This window comes from Rana temporaria, chromosome 1, assembly GCF_905171775.1.
Source record: "Rana temporaria chromosome 1, aRanTem1.1, whole genome shotgun sequence".
In the NCBI taxonomy this organism is placed as follows: Eukaryota; Metazoa; Chordata; class Amphibia; order Anura; family Ranidae; genus Rana; species Rana temporaria.
This window is the reverse complement of record NC_053489.1, coordinates 606,976,725-606,993,809: the sequence shown is the minus strand read 5'-3', so window position 1 is coordinate 606,993,809 and position 17,085 is coordinate 606,976,725. Positions and strand designations below refer to the sequence as shown.

Here is a 17,085-nt window from a genome sequence, read left to right as displayed (position 1 = left end):
AGAGAAACATTGTAATACTAGTCAGTACCAGTGTGCAAAAGTGTATTTGCTGTGGAAGAATAAATCACTTCTAACATTGGGTGTCCTACGTGTGGATGTTGCTGCATTGTATAAATCTATTAGAAAGGTTTTTTACAATTTAGAAATGAGAGACTGTCCATAATTTTAAAGGGTGCCCTGACTAAAAAAAACGAGAGACTCTAGGCGTCCAAAAATTAAATGACCGCATGGAAAATTATTTTTACCAGTCCACACCTCATCTTGGCCCGTCTCTCACCTTCACTCTTCAGGACAATGTACATGGACAACTCGGAGCTAGTGAATCCCATGCAATGCAGGACAACATATTACAAAGCATGTACTTGCCCCATCCTGAAGCCTCGTACACACGGCCGAGGAACCCGACGGGCGAAACACATAGTTTTGCTCGTCGAGTTCCTTGTTAGGCTGTCGAGAAACTCGACAAGCCAATTTTCTCCATTCCCGTCAAGGAAATAGAGAACATGCTCTTTTTTGGGCTCGTCGAGTTTCTCGACAGTTTCCTCGACGAAAATGTACACACGACCGGTTTCCTCTGCAAAAAAATACCTCCCAGCAAGTTTCTTGCTGGTTTTTGCCGAGAAACTCGGTCGTGTGTACGAGGCCTGAGAGTGCATTGGTCAGACTTTTAGACCTGTTTGTATTTCGATCATACAAGCCCTTGTTCTTTCTCTGTCTCTCTCTTGATTTCCTAAGTAGAGAACATACACATTCTGCACAGAGACCTAAAGCTTTAGAGAGGGGGGATCTAATATATAAAAAATGGTTACAAGCGTCTGCTGGCCAGCTTGTAGCTTTTATTGTAATTATATTTATTACTGTGTAGATAAAATATAGAATTATTAGCAGAGCTGCTGACAAGCTATCACAATGTGGCTGATTTACTAAAGAAGTAAAGCCTGTCTGTGTTGGAAAGTGAACTTTCACTTTGCAAGGGGTTTTGCTTTTAGCTTAGTGAATGAGTTGAAGTTGTGCTGACTTAAATCATGTTCATCCAATCATGTTCAATCAAGAATCTTGTTTTATTTTTTATTATATTTTTTTTTTTTTTTGCACAAGATCTGGTACTTTTTGCATAGTGATTTTTCACCACAATTACTAAGTGAAAATGTATTTGGAAAATAAACAGGCTTTACTCCTTTCAGCTGCAATTAATCAAAATTTCTTAAAGCTGTTTTATTTTTTGAGTTTTTTTTCACATGTATAATTCAGGATATAGTAAATAGTAGTTTGTGGGACCCATACATAGGACATTTTAAAGGGGTTGTAAAGGTTCGTCTTTTATTTTCTAAATTGGTTCCTTTAACCCTCCTGGCGGTATTCCCGAGCGTGACTCGGGGTGGATTTTTTGTGCCAAAATCGGTAACCCCGAGTCACGCTCGGGGTAGCTATGCAGAGCCTGCAGCGTGCGCTGGCTTACCTTGTTCCTGGATCCAGCGATGCCACCGCGCTGTGTGAGCGAGCGGGACCTCGCTCGATTCACACAGTGTCCTCCTGTGCCGCCAATATCCGTTCCCTGCGACGTTACAACGCACTGGGGCGGAGATCGGCGCCAAATTCAAAAAGGTAAACAAACACTATACATACAGTATACTGTAATCTTATAGATTACAGTACTGTATGTAAAAAAAATCCACACACCCCCCTTGTCCCTAGTGGTCTGCCCAGTGTCCTACATGTTCTTTTATATAATAAAAACTGTTCTTTCTCCCTGCAAACTGTATATTGTCCATAGCAACCAAAAGTGTCCCTTTATGTCAAAAATGGTTTTAGATCAGCTAGAAAACAGCGATAATAAATTATAATCACTTGCAGCGATTTGTGGGGAAATTCGTCATAAAAAAAAAAAAAATAATGACAGCAACAATTCTGCAACTGAGCAAATTTCAATGATTTTGAGTTGATTACATTATTGAATAATTTTTATTAGAATTATATTATTATTTGTTATAATAATTTATAATTATTTATTATATTATAATTTATCATTTTGTTTTTTAAAAAATGTCATACCCGGGATGCCTATTAGATTGGTTTGGTCAGATTTCAGTGAGTTATTCCTAAGAATTACAGGCCTACAGTATAAAACGCCAAATTTCCTTGCAAATAATGGTACCGCTTTCAGCATCTTTTTTCTGAAATAATCATACCGCCAGGGAGGTTAAGCTAGTGAATTGTTGGTTCACTTACCTTTTCCTTCAATTTCCCTTCTAAAAGTTTTTTTTCTTTGTTTGAATTTCTCACTTCCTGTTTCTCCTCAGTAAGCTTTCCACCATCATCCGAGCGGTGGAAAGTCATTTAGAACAGCTTACTGAACACCTTACTGAGGAAAAACAGGAAGTGGGGAATTCAGACAAAGAAAACAAAGAAAAAAAACATTTAGAAGGGAAATGGAAGGAAAAGGTAAGTGAACCAACAATGCACTAGCTTAAAGTAACCGATTTAGAAAATAAAAAACAAACCTTTACAACCCCTTTAACTGCTGAGAAGCTACAAGTGCCAGCATTGCTTGCCATAAGGTTTCATACTGCTGCCTTGTAATTTCAGAATTTATCAGAAAAGCCAAGGTTAGCTTTATTATTAGGCAAAATGCTGTGAAGAACAAGGGGAGATGAGTTGTGTGATTGGTTATTTTGTTGTTGAAGGTTTTATTGTATAGGAAACTGTGTTCTTGTCCTGAACAAAAGGTCCCGGGTGTCTTGTAATGTTCCTGTTAAGAATATGAGAGAATTAGCTGTGATTGGGACTTCGGTTATTCTGTGAATTGATAGAAAATGCTGAAGAGGTGTAGTAATAGGACTGGTCTACTTGTTTAGTGCTGCATTCTCCCGCTAGTATTTTTATTTTTCATTCGGTATCTCTGCATTATTCCAACTGACACTTTTGCACAGCAAAACTTCATAGTAACATGCACACATAAGAAGGGGTACAAGACACCAAACAGGTCAGCGACTTTACAGTTTTTCCTCAATGGAACAAGGTATAAGTGTATGTCAGAGCAAACAAAAAACAAAAATAATAATAAAAATAAATATATATATTCAGTATGTGTCCCAAAAAATACACATTTCCTCATGTTTTTCACTTTAAACAAATACCTATTGAACCTTTCAGAAATCTGGTGTACTTTTTTTCACTGACAACATAATTTGCAAAAGTGCAGTTGCCCCAGAGCTTAGTAAATGAGGTAAAGCTTCACTTTGCAGACTACCCAATAAAAATATAATTTTTGCTTGCACATGATTGGATGATGGAAGTCAACAGAACTTCTGCTTATTTACTAAGCTCTGGAGCAAATTCCTTTGCAGAGTGCATCTCTAGTCTATTTGCCTTTAGTGGATCCACTAATCTTTGGAACAACTGCACTTTGCACAGTGCACAGTATATTTGTCTTTAGTAAATCAACCCCAATACCTCTACTGCACTGAAATCTCAGATAGTGTTTTAAGGCCTGCCCATGTCTCTTTATTGGACTACAAATCACTCCCGTCTCTCCATCTTAATAACAGAAGGAGTCCAGCAGGGAAGAGCTCAGACAGGGCTGACAACACTGCATGGGATTTCAGTGCAGTAAAGGCTGATATTCCCATTATTATTATCATTTACTATTATCCACATTGTTTATGTTTAGCTTTTTCCATTTTTGTGCTGTTCTGGGGAATTAAACCCCTCATACACATTCTCAAGGTAGATATTGCTCACTGCCAGTAGTTAGACGTTCAGTCTTCTTGAAGAGGGTAGTTAAATGCTAAGATGTAATATTATGCATATTTTCGGTGTGGACATAGGAATATGTATCTGCACAGTCCAGGCACAGAGTATAGAGTCTGTAAAGCCTCTGAGTTAGGTTAGTTGAATTTTTCCATTATTTAGAAGACACAGCAGGAACTTAAAACGTAATCTACATTGTCATACTTGCAAATATACTGTTCCCACTTGTATATAAAAGGGATCAGAGTATCCGGTGAGTTCTCTCGAAGTTGGGGAAGTGTGCACAGCAGGTGAAAGGCACTTTATTAGGTGGCACAGATGGCGTGATATAAAGTTTACAGCATAAGAAGTGGAGTGATTTGTTTTACACATTGGCACTGAGACAGTGGATATATTGGAGCACAGAGCACTGTTTTGTTTGCATCATGAGACATTTTACAATATTGAAGGATAGTTTTTAAGTTTTTAAGATAAATTATTTATGTGATGTGACATTGCACTTCACAAAGGTTGGAATTTGCACTTTATAATTTTGTGAGCACTGTTTTAGTATTGCATATGAGGGTATATAATTTCAAGTGCTGTATAATTAGGTGGTTTACTATGCAAATACAGTGGTTTCAGAGCTTAAAAATTAAATAAAGCTTTGCAAAGAATATCCAATCCCATGCAAGTAAAATAAAAATAACCGCATTTTTGCTTGCACATGATTAGATGGTGGAATTTAGCAGAGCTACCCCTCATTTACTAAGCTTGCAAGCAAATGCCCTTGCAGACTGCAGTCTATTTGTCTTTAGTAAATCCACCGCAATATATCCCTTTAATCTGCCCCATTATCACGAGTTATCATGGGCTCTATTTATCACTGGTTCCATTGGCTCTTGTCTCCGCAGTATCACATAAGCTGATGTAGGACTGCATTCAATGTTTATTGAGACCATTTTTTGTGGTGCCCAAAACAACCAATCAGATGCATTCTTTCATTTTTCGTCCTGCGCTGGCAGATGTATCTCTGAACAGGAAGCTCACTGGAAATGTCTACATTGCGTAATACAGTACATAACTTTAATGTTTTATACATCTGCTCACCAGCGTGACATGTAACAATTAACATATGTTCACCCAGGCTGGCTATCAGGAATAGAGACCGCTCACAGTCCTATGTTCCTGTGTTTCTGATTAGCATTTGCATTGTGTTATGATTTGGTCGTAAATTCATCAGGCTGTACTAAGTGTATACTACAGGCTTTTGGCCCTCATGGATTTTTTTTTAAAGGAGCCTATAAATCAAATTGACATTTGAACGGCTGAAGGTCATTATTTCCTTCAGTTATGGGATTGACTGTCAGCCCAGCACAGTCAGAGTGCATTTGCTAAATGACTCAATGTACACGTGAAATAGAAAGTTTGCTGTTTTCTATTAGACGTGCTTCCTACTTTAAATAGGCAGAGTAAACTAGCATCCATCTACTAATTACGCCGTGATTTCTGATCGTTTATATTTTTCTTGTATGGGTTCTTCATAGTTGGCAGCATTTTTCCATAATTTCCAGGGACATTTTGTTGGTAAACCCGGTAATAATGTTTGCCGACGAGCGCAGAACAATGCATTCTCCGTTTTATTACCTCCTGCCGAACTGCTTTATAAAATACTTTTTTATTTAATTTAAAATACAGGACTACTATAAATATCATTTAAAAAGCCCACTGAAAATGGAAATGTGATAAGAGCTGAATCTAATTCAGCAAAAGAAAAGATTTTATCATGCACTTAGGCAAAACTAAAAACGTGGCCATTTCTGGGGCAAAGTATTGACACAAATTTAAAAGAAATCCTGGGACATTCCAGGCAATCAGAGATAGTCAATAACTTAGTTACTTATGTCCTGACATAGCACAGTGAATGAACGTCAGCTTTGTAATGCATCAGAAATCGCATTATATCATGTCTGCAGTGCTTCTTAAAAAAGATCCCCAGCTGCTGTGTTTTTTTTATTACTATTTTCCCATGTTCTTTAGTAACAAACTAAGCAAATTTAAAAACCATCACTATTAATTTGATGTACATTTACAATATGTAAATAAATAAATAAATCAATAATAACTCAAGATTAGTACTAGTTACCATTGAAAAATCTGCTACATACACACATACATATATATATATATATATATATATATATATATATATATATATATATATATATATATATATATATATATATAGTATATATAAACATAAATACAAACCCAATTCCAAAAAAGTTGAGAGCTGTGTAAAATCTACATAAGAACAGAATGCAATGATTTGAAAGCCTCAGAAAATAGTAAACATATGAAATGTTTAAACTGAGAAAATTTACAATTTTAAGAAATAAAAGGTCATTTTAAATTGATTGCAGCAACACATCTCAAAAAAGTTGGGACAGGGCAACAAAAAGCTGGCAAAGTAAGTAGCACTAACAAGAAAGATATAAATATATATATATATATATATATATATATATATATATATATATATATATATATATATATATATATATATATATATATATATATATCCTGTAGGGCATCAGTAAGCCTTCAGGATGCACATATAAGTTATTGGCTCACTTCTCTCCCCTGTGCATGTCCTGTGTGTTTTTTTGTACAGTGGTGGCACAGGCACAGCAGACTAAACATTTGAATGAGCTGCTGTACCTGTGGGAAACACAGGAAAAGAAGTCCATGCACCTTTCAAATTGCAGCCGCAAGGAAAAGCACCTGAAAACAAGCTGCACCCCTGAGCGTCTGCATTGCATTTTGACAACATACTGTAGATTAAAGTGTATATAAACAATAGCAATTAACTTCTCTTACTTCCTTTTGGTCTGTTAAAGTATAACTTAAGACAAAAATTAAACTTAAGACAAAAAAGTGCAGAGGGTTAGAATGCTTGTCAATTTTTCTTCTTGTCTGCGCCCCAGTCAATGAGATCCCCCCCCCCCCTTTTTTATCCTGTTTACCATTATTATTGAAAGAAAATAACAAATTTAGGGTTGTCCCCAGAAAAGTAAGAGGGGAAATCTTCCAATGGCCTGGGGACACAATTCCTGGTAACCTGGGGGCCCCACAGAATTACCCTAATTTACAGAGATTTCCTCTAATTTTTCATTTGGCTATGGGACGGGAAGTAAAGGAAAATCTCTGCAATGGGACACAGATGGCGAAAAAAAATCTGGCAAAGGTTATAACACTGCCTTATCTATCCAAAATAAAATAAAAAAGTTTTGCCTATAGTTCTGCTTTAAATATACCGTTGGAAGCATTTTGTTATATTTGTATCTATAAGTGCTAAAGAATACCTGTTGATCCTGCCTGGAATCTTGTGAGCTTCCTTAGCCTGCACTGCATTGTTACCAATACCACTACACAACACCCCTCCCATTGTTATGGTGACAAGGAGAGGGAACGGTGTTCTGCAGTCCTAAAACACTTCCTGTCCGAGGGTGACAATGCTTCTCCTTCTCCCTACAGTATACTACGTGAAGGGTTTTCACCCTAAGATAGAAAGTATGTTACTGGCAGAGTAATTACAAGAAAATTAAAAAAAAACGCCTGTAAAAAAATATTGCAGCCACCACATCTAAGGACTGATACGCTGCAATATATTATGTTTTTAATCTTGGGTTAAGATACAGTTTTTAAGTCGAACTCCTGACAAGCAGAAGTCAACCGTAGCAGATCCTGCTGGAATTATTACCATGGCAGCTGGACACTGCAGTTATTCAGTGTAATACTGTAGAAAGCTTCTTCGGCCTTATTAGTGCAAATCACAGCCGCCCTATGCGATCTGATAACATCAAGGACTGAAGGAAACACGTAATGTGAAATTAACTTAAAGGTTTTTGTAAAGATTCTTTCTTAATTAGCCACAATTAGCCCCTCATTAATCTCATCCTTTCTCTTCACTCTTGTCTTTTTTTGTTTTTTGTAAACATTTGTGATTTTTTTTGTAGTGTTTGTAAAAAAATAATAATAATAATTTAAATGTTAAGCCCTTTATGATTTCACCAAGTGTTGTAGAAGCAACAACATTGTATAGTTAAAATATGTAGAAAATAAAATATGTGATGGACAATGTCACCCCGTTTGTCCCAATGATAAAATGAGGCAAATTTGCTAAAGGAGTTGAAAATCCGCACAAACCAAACTGTTAATATTTACCTAATTTTAACCAGTTATGTGAAAAGCAAATTACTTTTTACTTATTGCATTTGCACATGATTTGGGTATTCAACGTGTAAATAATGGGGACACTGGCTGGCTGCATCGGACAGGCACTGGTGAGGGTGCATTGATCTCTTGTATCATGTCAGTCTCTGATCATCTCCTGTACCATGTCCCCAGTCTCTGATCATCTCCTGTTATGTGTCTGCAGTCTCTGACAATCTCCTGTATCGTGTCCCCAGTCTCTGACCATGTCCCCAGTCTTTGACAATCTCCTGTACCATGTCCCCAGTCTCCGACCATCTCCTGTACCACGTCCCCAGTCTCTGACCATCTCCTGTACCATGTCCCCAGTCTCTTACCATCTCTTGTAACGTGTCTGCAGTCTCTGACAATCTCCTGTATCATGTCCCCAGTCTCTGACCATCTCCTGTACCATGTCCCCAGTCTCTGACCATCTTCTGTATAATTTTTTTTTTTTTTAAACAGTCACTTTTGGTATCGGTGCCATTTCGTTTTCGGATCTTGTATTTTTCATTTTCGGTATCAGTTTCAGCACCAAAAAAACATTTGGCTAATCCCTAGTTATAACCAACTGTAAAGATGTGTCTGGTCCATAAAGGATAAAGCAACTTTAAAAATATTATATTATATATATAAAACTGCTAAAATTAAGAGGTTCTAACTGAAACTTTGTTATTACTATAATATGTTCCTATATTTTGTATAATAACTTCCTAACCAAAATAATATAGAGTTAAGTTGACTAAGGAATCACAAAAATTGTTGACTCGTATACTATTTGCCAGTATTCTGTATATATGCAGCTGATTTTCACCGTAAAAAAAAAGGTGTTAAAAAAACAAATGATGATGTGCAGTAGTGAGCTTCAGAGGTGATGGTAACTGTTCACCAACATTTCCATTAAGTTGGAAACTGTTTGAGGCCAATTCTATATGCCTGATTTACTAAAGTAGTTATCTTCACTCAAAAATTGTGTGAATATTAATTAATCCATCAATGTGAAAGGCACAATTTCTGTTCACTTTGAATTCCCAAATGTCTGCATCATAATAATTTTAATAATTTTTAATATGTGAAAATTATAATTTTCACGTAAACATTCACACATATTTTTGAATGAAGAGTCTTAAAGGCTAAGTTCACCTTCAATTAAAAAAATATAAAATGTGCATATTTTTACAGGTAAAAAAATAAATTACATTGCATTGCCTGCAAAATATTGCACACATGATGGCAGACAAGACTTGTAGTTTCTTTATTTGCGGATTCAATTTAAAAAATGACACCCGCGCTGGTTTCCAAATGTGATAACAGCTTTGGGGAGAAGAAGAACCCCTCACTTCTGTCACTTTGAGTGGGGAGGGTGTCATTAAGGGGTGGGGTGGGCTCTAACATTTTACATACAGGTGTAACATTTTCTAAAATGTAAACATATTCTTTAGGCTTCATTTCCATGGACGTTTTTACAGCCCCTTTTTTTATCCTTTTTTTACAGCTTAAAAACGCCTGTCCATGTTTTTTTTTTTTTTTTTGAGCGCGGTAGCGTTTTTGAGCGTTTTTTAACGTCTGGCGTTTTTACAGCTCTAAAGCTGGAGCTTCAGAACGCACTGGTCCTGTTTTTTTTTGCAGCTTAAAAACGGCTCAGCCATCTACAGCTCAAAAACTTCATGGTGGGCATGAGGCCACAGACTAACATGGAGAGACGTTTTTAAGCTGCAAAAAACGCTCAGAAAAGTGGCTGTAAAAACGTCCATGGAAATGAAGCCTTAAAATACAACTAAAGGTATGACGGTCTTATCAAGTTTTAAATCCAGTTATGCTGAAGCACAAACCTCGTAACGCGAACAAAAACTTTTGTTGCCTTCCATGACTGAGCCAAATCCTCCTTCATTTGTGTCTATAACGTTCCCCCTTCGCAGGCACTGCATTTTACAATGGGAAGGTTCAACAACAGAGACAATGCTGCCAATGCAGAAAGAAATGGGTGGGACTTGGCTACAGGTTTGTCAATTAGCAGTGACAATGTGATAAACAATGCCCCCTGCAACATCTTCTTATCCCACTGTAGTGCAAGCAAGCACAGCCTACATGAAGGTGGCAACTCTGCTCTGAATTCAGGAGCAGTGCATCAGCGTTGCCACCTCATCACAGGAAGCTGCATTAGGTGGACTTTACTGGCAGGATCAACAAAGACGTGTGGGATGCTGCAGGACACCTATAATTATGTCCTGCAGCACATATATTTTTTTTAAGAAGTGGACATAGTTCTGCTTTAACGCCTTCAGTAAAGCAGCCCAGTTGTAACTTATTTAGAAAAAAAAAAGACAAAGAATATTCAGTTTTCATTGTCTGTCATCCTTGACAATAGATTTGAACAGTCTTACTGAAACGCTATAACTGGAATTGCTTATCTGTGCAAATGATTTTGGCGAAGCGCCATTGCTTGTTACATAAATCTTAGCAAAGGACATAAGCAACTTAATTCCAGCCTGTACATCAACTTCACCTAAATAGTCCAGGCGCTGTCAAGCATTTATATTTGAATCCCCTGTAAAATTATCCCCATATCCATGCAGCAAATTCACATTTTCTTTTTATTTCTCTTTCTAGAGACCTCAGTGAAAACCAGATCCAGGCCATCCCAAGAAAGGCGTTCCGTGGAGCGGTAGATATTAAAAATCTGTAAGTATTTTCCTGTAGAGCTGTGTCGTTTGGGGTTTATGACATTGTGTAATGCAGTGCATACCTTAATACCACAGAACTAATGTTTTATGGGATTCAAACAATATTTTGACCTCTTTTCAAAAATGTATACCAGCAGAAGTTCTGCACAGGAAATCATTCTTACATGTAGAACTCATAAAGTGCGATTTCTAATCTCACTCTCCTGTTTTTCATAAAGATATTTTAAGAGATGCAATAAACATTTTAACCCTTTACATGTGAAACTAAGAGTTAATTACTGGAACCAAAATGAATAGGTGGAGAATATAATATACAATGTGTGTGTGTATATATATATATATATATATATATATATATATATATATATATATATATATATATATATACAGTAACTCACAAAAGTGAGTACACCCCTCACATATTTGAAAAATAAATATTTTCATGTAACTTCATTGTAGCAAAGTGTAATTTCTTCAGTGTTAAGTAGTGAGTGTACAGCTTGTATACCAGTGTAAATTTGCTGTCCCCTCAAAATAACTCAACAAACAGCCATCAATGTCTGAACCACTGGCAACAAACGTGAGTACACCCCTAAGTGAAAATGTCCAAATTAGGACCAAAGTGTCAATATTTTTTGTGGCCACCATTATTTTCCAGCACTGCTTTAACCCTCTTGGACATGGGGTTCACTAGAGCTTTACAAGTTGCCACTGAAGTCCTCTTCCACTCCTCTATGACAACATCACAGAGCTGGTGGATAAGTTCTGAGTGGAACCTGTCCTGTTAAACCGTTTAATGGTCTTGGCCACCGTGCTGCAGCTCAGTTTCAGGGTCTTGGCAATGTTCTTATAGCCTATGCCATCTTTATGTAGAGCAACAATTTTTTTTTTCAGATCCTCAAAGAGTTCTTTGCCATGAGGTGCCATGTTGAACTTCCAGTGACCACTATGAGAGCATGAGACTGATAGTACCAAATTTTACACATTTGCTCCCCATTCACACCCGAGACCTTGTAACATTAACGGGTCACATGACACTGGGGGGGGGGCTAATTGGGCTCAATTTGGTCATTTTCACTTAGGGGTTTACTCACTTTATTTGCCAGCGATTTAGACATTAATGGTTGTGTGTTGAGTTTTTTTGAAGGGGACAACAAATTTACACTGCCATACAAGCTGTGTAGCAAAGTGTAATTTCTTCAGTGTTGTCACATGAAAAGATAGAATAAAATATCTACAAAAATGTGAGGGGTGTACTCACTGTATATATAGATTGTGTATATGTGTATATATATATATATATATATATATATATATATATATATATATATATATATATATATATATATATATATATATACAAATTATCACCAATTGATTTTTAGTTTGTGATTGTTTCTATAATAATTGAAATTTCAAAGGCATTTTATTCTACTTACACATTGCAAAAGGTATTGAATACAAGTTCAGAAAATCAGGTCCCTATGGAATCATATTATAGTTGTGGGACCACCCACAATTATCAGTTTGTCAAATTTATTTTTCATGGATGTAAGAGCATTGTCTAGACCCCCCCATGGAATGATGGTCATTGATGTCACATAACACTCCTGTTTCCCTTTATCTCACATACTGGAAATAAGGGATAAGGTTGGTATCTGTGGTGAAATGCAAATTGTCTGAGATAGTATTTCTCTTCAAAAACATTCTTAGTGAAGCACCAAGCAATGTACAAACTGTAAATTTGTTCAATTGTACTTGTCATTTACACATAACCTTGTTGTCTCCAAAGTAATCATACACATAGAAGTTTGAATACTCTAAAGCCTCGTACACACGACCGAGAAACTCGACGGGCGAAACACATCGTTTTGCTCGTCGAGTTCCTTGTTAGGCTGTCGAGGATCTCGGTGAGCCAAATTTCCCCATTCCCGTCGAGGAAAAAGAAGACAAGCTCTTTTTTTGGCTCGACGAGATCCTCGACAGTTTCCTCGTCGAAAAGTGCACACACGACGGGTTTCCTCGGCCAAAAAAAAATACCAGCAAGTTTCTTGCTGTTTTTTTCATGAGAAACTCGGTCGTGTGTACGAGGCTTGACAGTTTTAGAAAATCATATCTAGCTGCAGAATGAACAAAACAGATACATTTTGTTAACACTAATCAATAGAACGACTTGTGTAGCAATCCTAATATGGTATATAAAAAATTCCCTGAAAGTGGAGTTGCCCTTTAAGTAGATTCTGGTTTGGTGCCTGATTGGCCTAGAGTGTCACATTAACTTTAAACCTAGAAAATATAAAATAAGTATAAAAAAAATGACAGCCTAAAAATATCTTATTTAATTGATTCACGTGACTGTAACATTTTATCACAATGTGGTTGATTTCTTGGCGGCCTCACAGTGATCATAGAGCACCTTATCCCTCTACTTCCATGGCATGAAACAAGCCAGTGACACAAAATAGACCGCATAGATTAAACAGTGATTTATCTTGGCAGTAGAGGAGCTAGAGCATGCTCTTATTTTTCCAAACCAAAGGCTGTCTCTGCCAAAAATTCTTCCGAGGGATAAGATCATGTGAGTGCATTTACTTGCTGTTTCTCTATTGACACTTGTCCTTAGGTGAGTTTCTTATTGCACCTTACCATAGCCATACCATAGTTCACAAAAAGGTTATGGGAGAACTGGAGAAAGTGCAGAGAAGGGCAACCAAACTGATAAGAATGTGTGGTGATCTCTCGCGCAACTGTGAGTAGATAGTGAATGGTATACTAGGTGAAGATAACAGAGCAGCAATATCTATAAAGTGTTCGCTGTACACAAATAGTAAAAATGATGATAAAGGAAGTGATATCGCGCTTAATGAAAATAATAATAATGATAACAAGCAAGATATGAGTATACAAGCATTAAATGAAAATAGTGTGAAACTGGAGACTTAAGTAGGAATATACACTAAAAAGTATATATAAGTGATGCAAATGTCGCACAAAACCATAAATAAATAAATAAATATGAGGATGAGCAATAGTTCATCAAAGTGCATGTGTAATACAATCACTCAAGTGCAAATAAAGTCCACCTAAATGTGCATCTGTAACAAGGATGACTATCTCAAAGACCAGGTGTTCCAATGATGGTAGCCTTATGCCATGTACACACGATCGGTTCATCTGATGAAAACGGACCGATGGATTTTTTCATCAGATATCCGATGAAGCTGACTTTCATCAGTCTTGCCTACACACCATCAGTTAAAAATCTGATCGTGTCCAACGCGGTGACGTAAAACACAACGACGTGCTGAGAAAAATGAAGTTCAATGCTTCCGAGCATGCGTCGACCTAATTCTGAGCATGCATGGATTTTTGACCGATGGATTCCCCCACAGACGATCGTTTTTTTCTATCGTTTTTTTAACCATCAGAACATTTTAAAATAGGTTCTATTTTTTTTCACCGATGGGAAAAAAAACGATGGGGCCCACACACGACCATGTGTGGGCCCCATCATTTTGGTTCATTTTGGTTCCATCAGACCGTTTTCATCAGAAAAACTGATCGTGTGTACAGGGCATTAGAGTTAGTCCATAGAAGAAGATGTCAAAACAAGTAAGTATTGTGAAATGGAAAATAAACACAGAATCCTCCTGCTGGTCTCCCAGAACTCTCACCTCCTTATCGTAATAATGAGCATAAAGAATCTCATATGGGTCAGCCTCTTGTTATATTATCTCCCATTCTCTCCTCCTTCTCATCCAGATCTGTATGCAAATCGAATTCCAGCCGGTATAACTCTCCTGGCTAGGAGGTATATCTATCTCTCCATTGCTGTAGATCAGGTCTCAAGTAGATCCACAACCATGGGGGAAAGAGAGAGATAAAAAAAAAGGCCTCCAATAGTGTATTACCATTAAAAAGGTTTTTTTTTAAAACTAAAAGATGGTCTCTTACATGGAAATAAAAAGTACAAGTCACACAATAAAAAACGACGTGCAGGATGCCTTCTCACATAGATTCCGTTCACTTCCGGTTTGCGTCAGCCGTCGTTACGTCAACCCTTAATAACCAATCAGGTTCCCCTGATGAAGTCACGAGGAGTGTGACGTAACGACGTAGGACACCGGCTGGAACCCGATTTGCATACAGAAGAGGAGAGAATGGGAGATAATATAACAAGAGGCTGACCCATATGAGATTCTTTATGCTCATTATTACGATAAGGAGGTGGGAGTTCTGGGAGACCAGCAGGAGGATTTCTTTGTTTATTTTCCATTTCACAATACTTACTTGTTTTGACATCTTCTTCTATGGACTAACTCTAATGCCCTGCACACACGATCGGCTCGTCTGATGAAAACGGACCGATGGACCGTTTTCATCAGACGAGCCGATCGTGTGTGGGCCCAATCAGTTTTTTTCCCATAGGTGAAAAAAAATTAGAACCTGTTTTAAAAATTTCGTATGGTTAAAAAAACGATCGAAAAAAATTATTGTCTGTGGGGAAATCCATTGGTCAAAAATCCACGCATGCTCAGAATCAAGTCGACGCATGCTCGGAAGCATTGAACTTAATTTTTCTCTGCACGTCGTTGTGTTTTACGTCACCGCGTTGGACACGATCGGATTTTTAACCGATGGTGTGTAGGCAAGACTGATGAAAGTCAGCTTCATCGGATATCTGATGAAAAAATTAATCGATTCGTTTTCATCAGACGAACTGATCGCGTGTACAGGACATTAGGCTACCATCATTGGAACACCTGGTCTTTGAGATAGTCATCCTTGTTACAGAAGCACATTTAGGTGGACTTCATTTGCACTTCAGTGATTGTATTGCACATGCACTTTGATGAACTATTGCTTAAACTGATAAGAGGCATGGAGGAGCTCAGCTATGAGGAACTGAATTTATTCTGTCTTGAGAAGAGGATATATGATCAATATGTATAAATACATAAGTGGTCCATATAGTGAACTTGGTGTTGAGTTATTCACTTTAAAGCAGTAGTAAACCACTGAAACCCCCCCCCCCCCCTGCAAAACAAAAGCATAATGTGCTAGTATGCATCAAAATACTTAACTTAGAACAAGGCCCACGCAGTGCGCCCGGTCACTGCTGACAGGGCTGACATGTTCCCTCTGCATTTCTTCTGGGTTTGCTGGCTCTGGTGCTGTGAGTGGCCGGAGCTGCAATGGAATGACATCATTCTGCCAAGGAGCTCTGAAGTGCCGGCACAATCCACCGGACCTTAAGAGCATATGCACCACGGACGGCAGTGGCAGTGTGCAGGATTAATATCTCCTAAACCGTGCAGGTTTAAGAGATATTCATTTTACCTACAGGCAAGTGTTATTATAGGCTTACCTGTATGTGAAAATTACCAAGCGGGGTATACAACCGGTTTAAGGTCAACACAGAGGACAAGGGGGCACTCTTTACATATGGAGGAAAAGAGATTTGATCTCGAAATACGGGAAGGTTTCTTCACAGTAAGAACTGTGAAAATGTGGAATAGACTCCCTCAAGAGACGGTTCTTTCCAGCTCAGTGATTGCTTTAAAAAAGGTCTGGATTATTTCTTAAATGTACATAATATAACTGGATACTAACATTTATAGATAAAGTTGATCCACAGAATAACTGGTTGCCTCTCAGGGGATCAGGAAGGAATTTTCTCCCCTGCTGGAGAAAATTGGTTCATTCTTTTCAGGTTTTTTTCCTTCCTCTGGATCAACTGTGGGTATAGGGTTGTATATATAGAATTTTTTTATTTTTATTTTTTAAGGATATTTTTCCCCCCTTTTTTTGATTGAACTAGACCAGTGATGGTGAACCTTGGCACCCCAGATGTTTTGGAACTACATTTCCCATGATGTTCAACTACACTGCAGAGTGCATGAGCATTATGGGAAATGTAGTTCCAAAACATCTGGGGTGCCAAGGTTCGCCATCACAGAACTAGACTGTTTTTTTTTCATCCAGACTAACTATGTAACTATATATGTTTGTTTATCCATAATTTCAATTATCTTTCTCCACATCCATGTTACATACACAGGCGCACACATATACCTATAAACGAATAGATTCAGTAGCTAAGATGTGCACAGCAATGAAGTCTGAGGCCTCGTACACACGACTGAGTTTCTCTGCAAAAACCAGCAAGAAACTTGCTGTTTTTTTTTTGCCGAGGAAACCGGTCATGTGTACACTTTTCAACGAGGAAACTGTCGAGGATCTCGTCGAGCCAAAAAGAGAGCATGTCTTCTTTTTCCTCTACGGCAGGGATAAGCAATTAGCGGACCTCCAGATGTTGCCAAACTACAAGTCCCATGAGGCATAGCGAGACTCTGACAGCATCAAGCATGACTCCCAGAGGCAGAGGCATGATGGGACTTGTAGTTTGGCAACAGCT

At 37.7% G+C, this 17,085-nt stretch overlaps 1 protein-coding gene across 1 annotated transcript in view; it reads left to right on the top strand.

The window, feature by feature from the left end:
• The window catches only part of SLIT2 (slit guidance ligand 2), a 397,141-nt gene that overhangs the window by 240,971 nt on the left and 139,085 nt on the right, over positions 1-17,085 (top strand). The window contains 1 exon segment of the mRNA XM_040335198.1: positions 10,594-10,665. Coding sequence (XP_040191132.1) covers positions 10,594-10,665 — 72 coding nt within the window.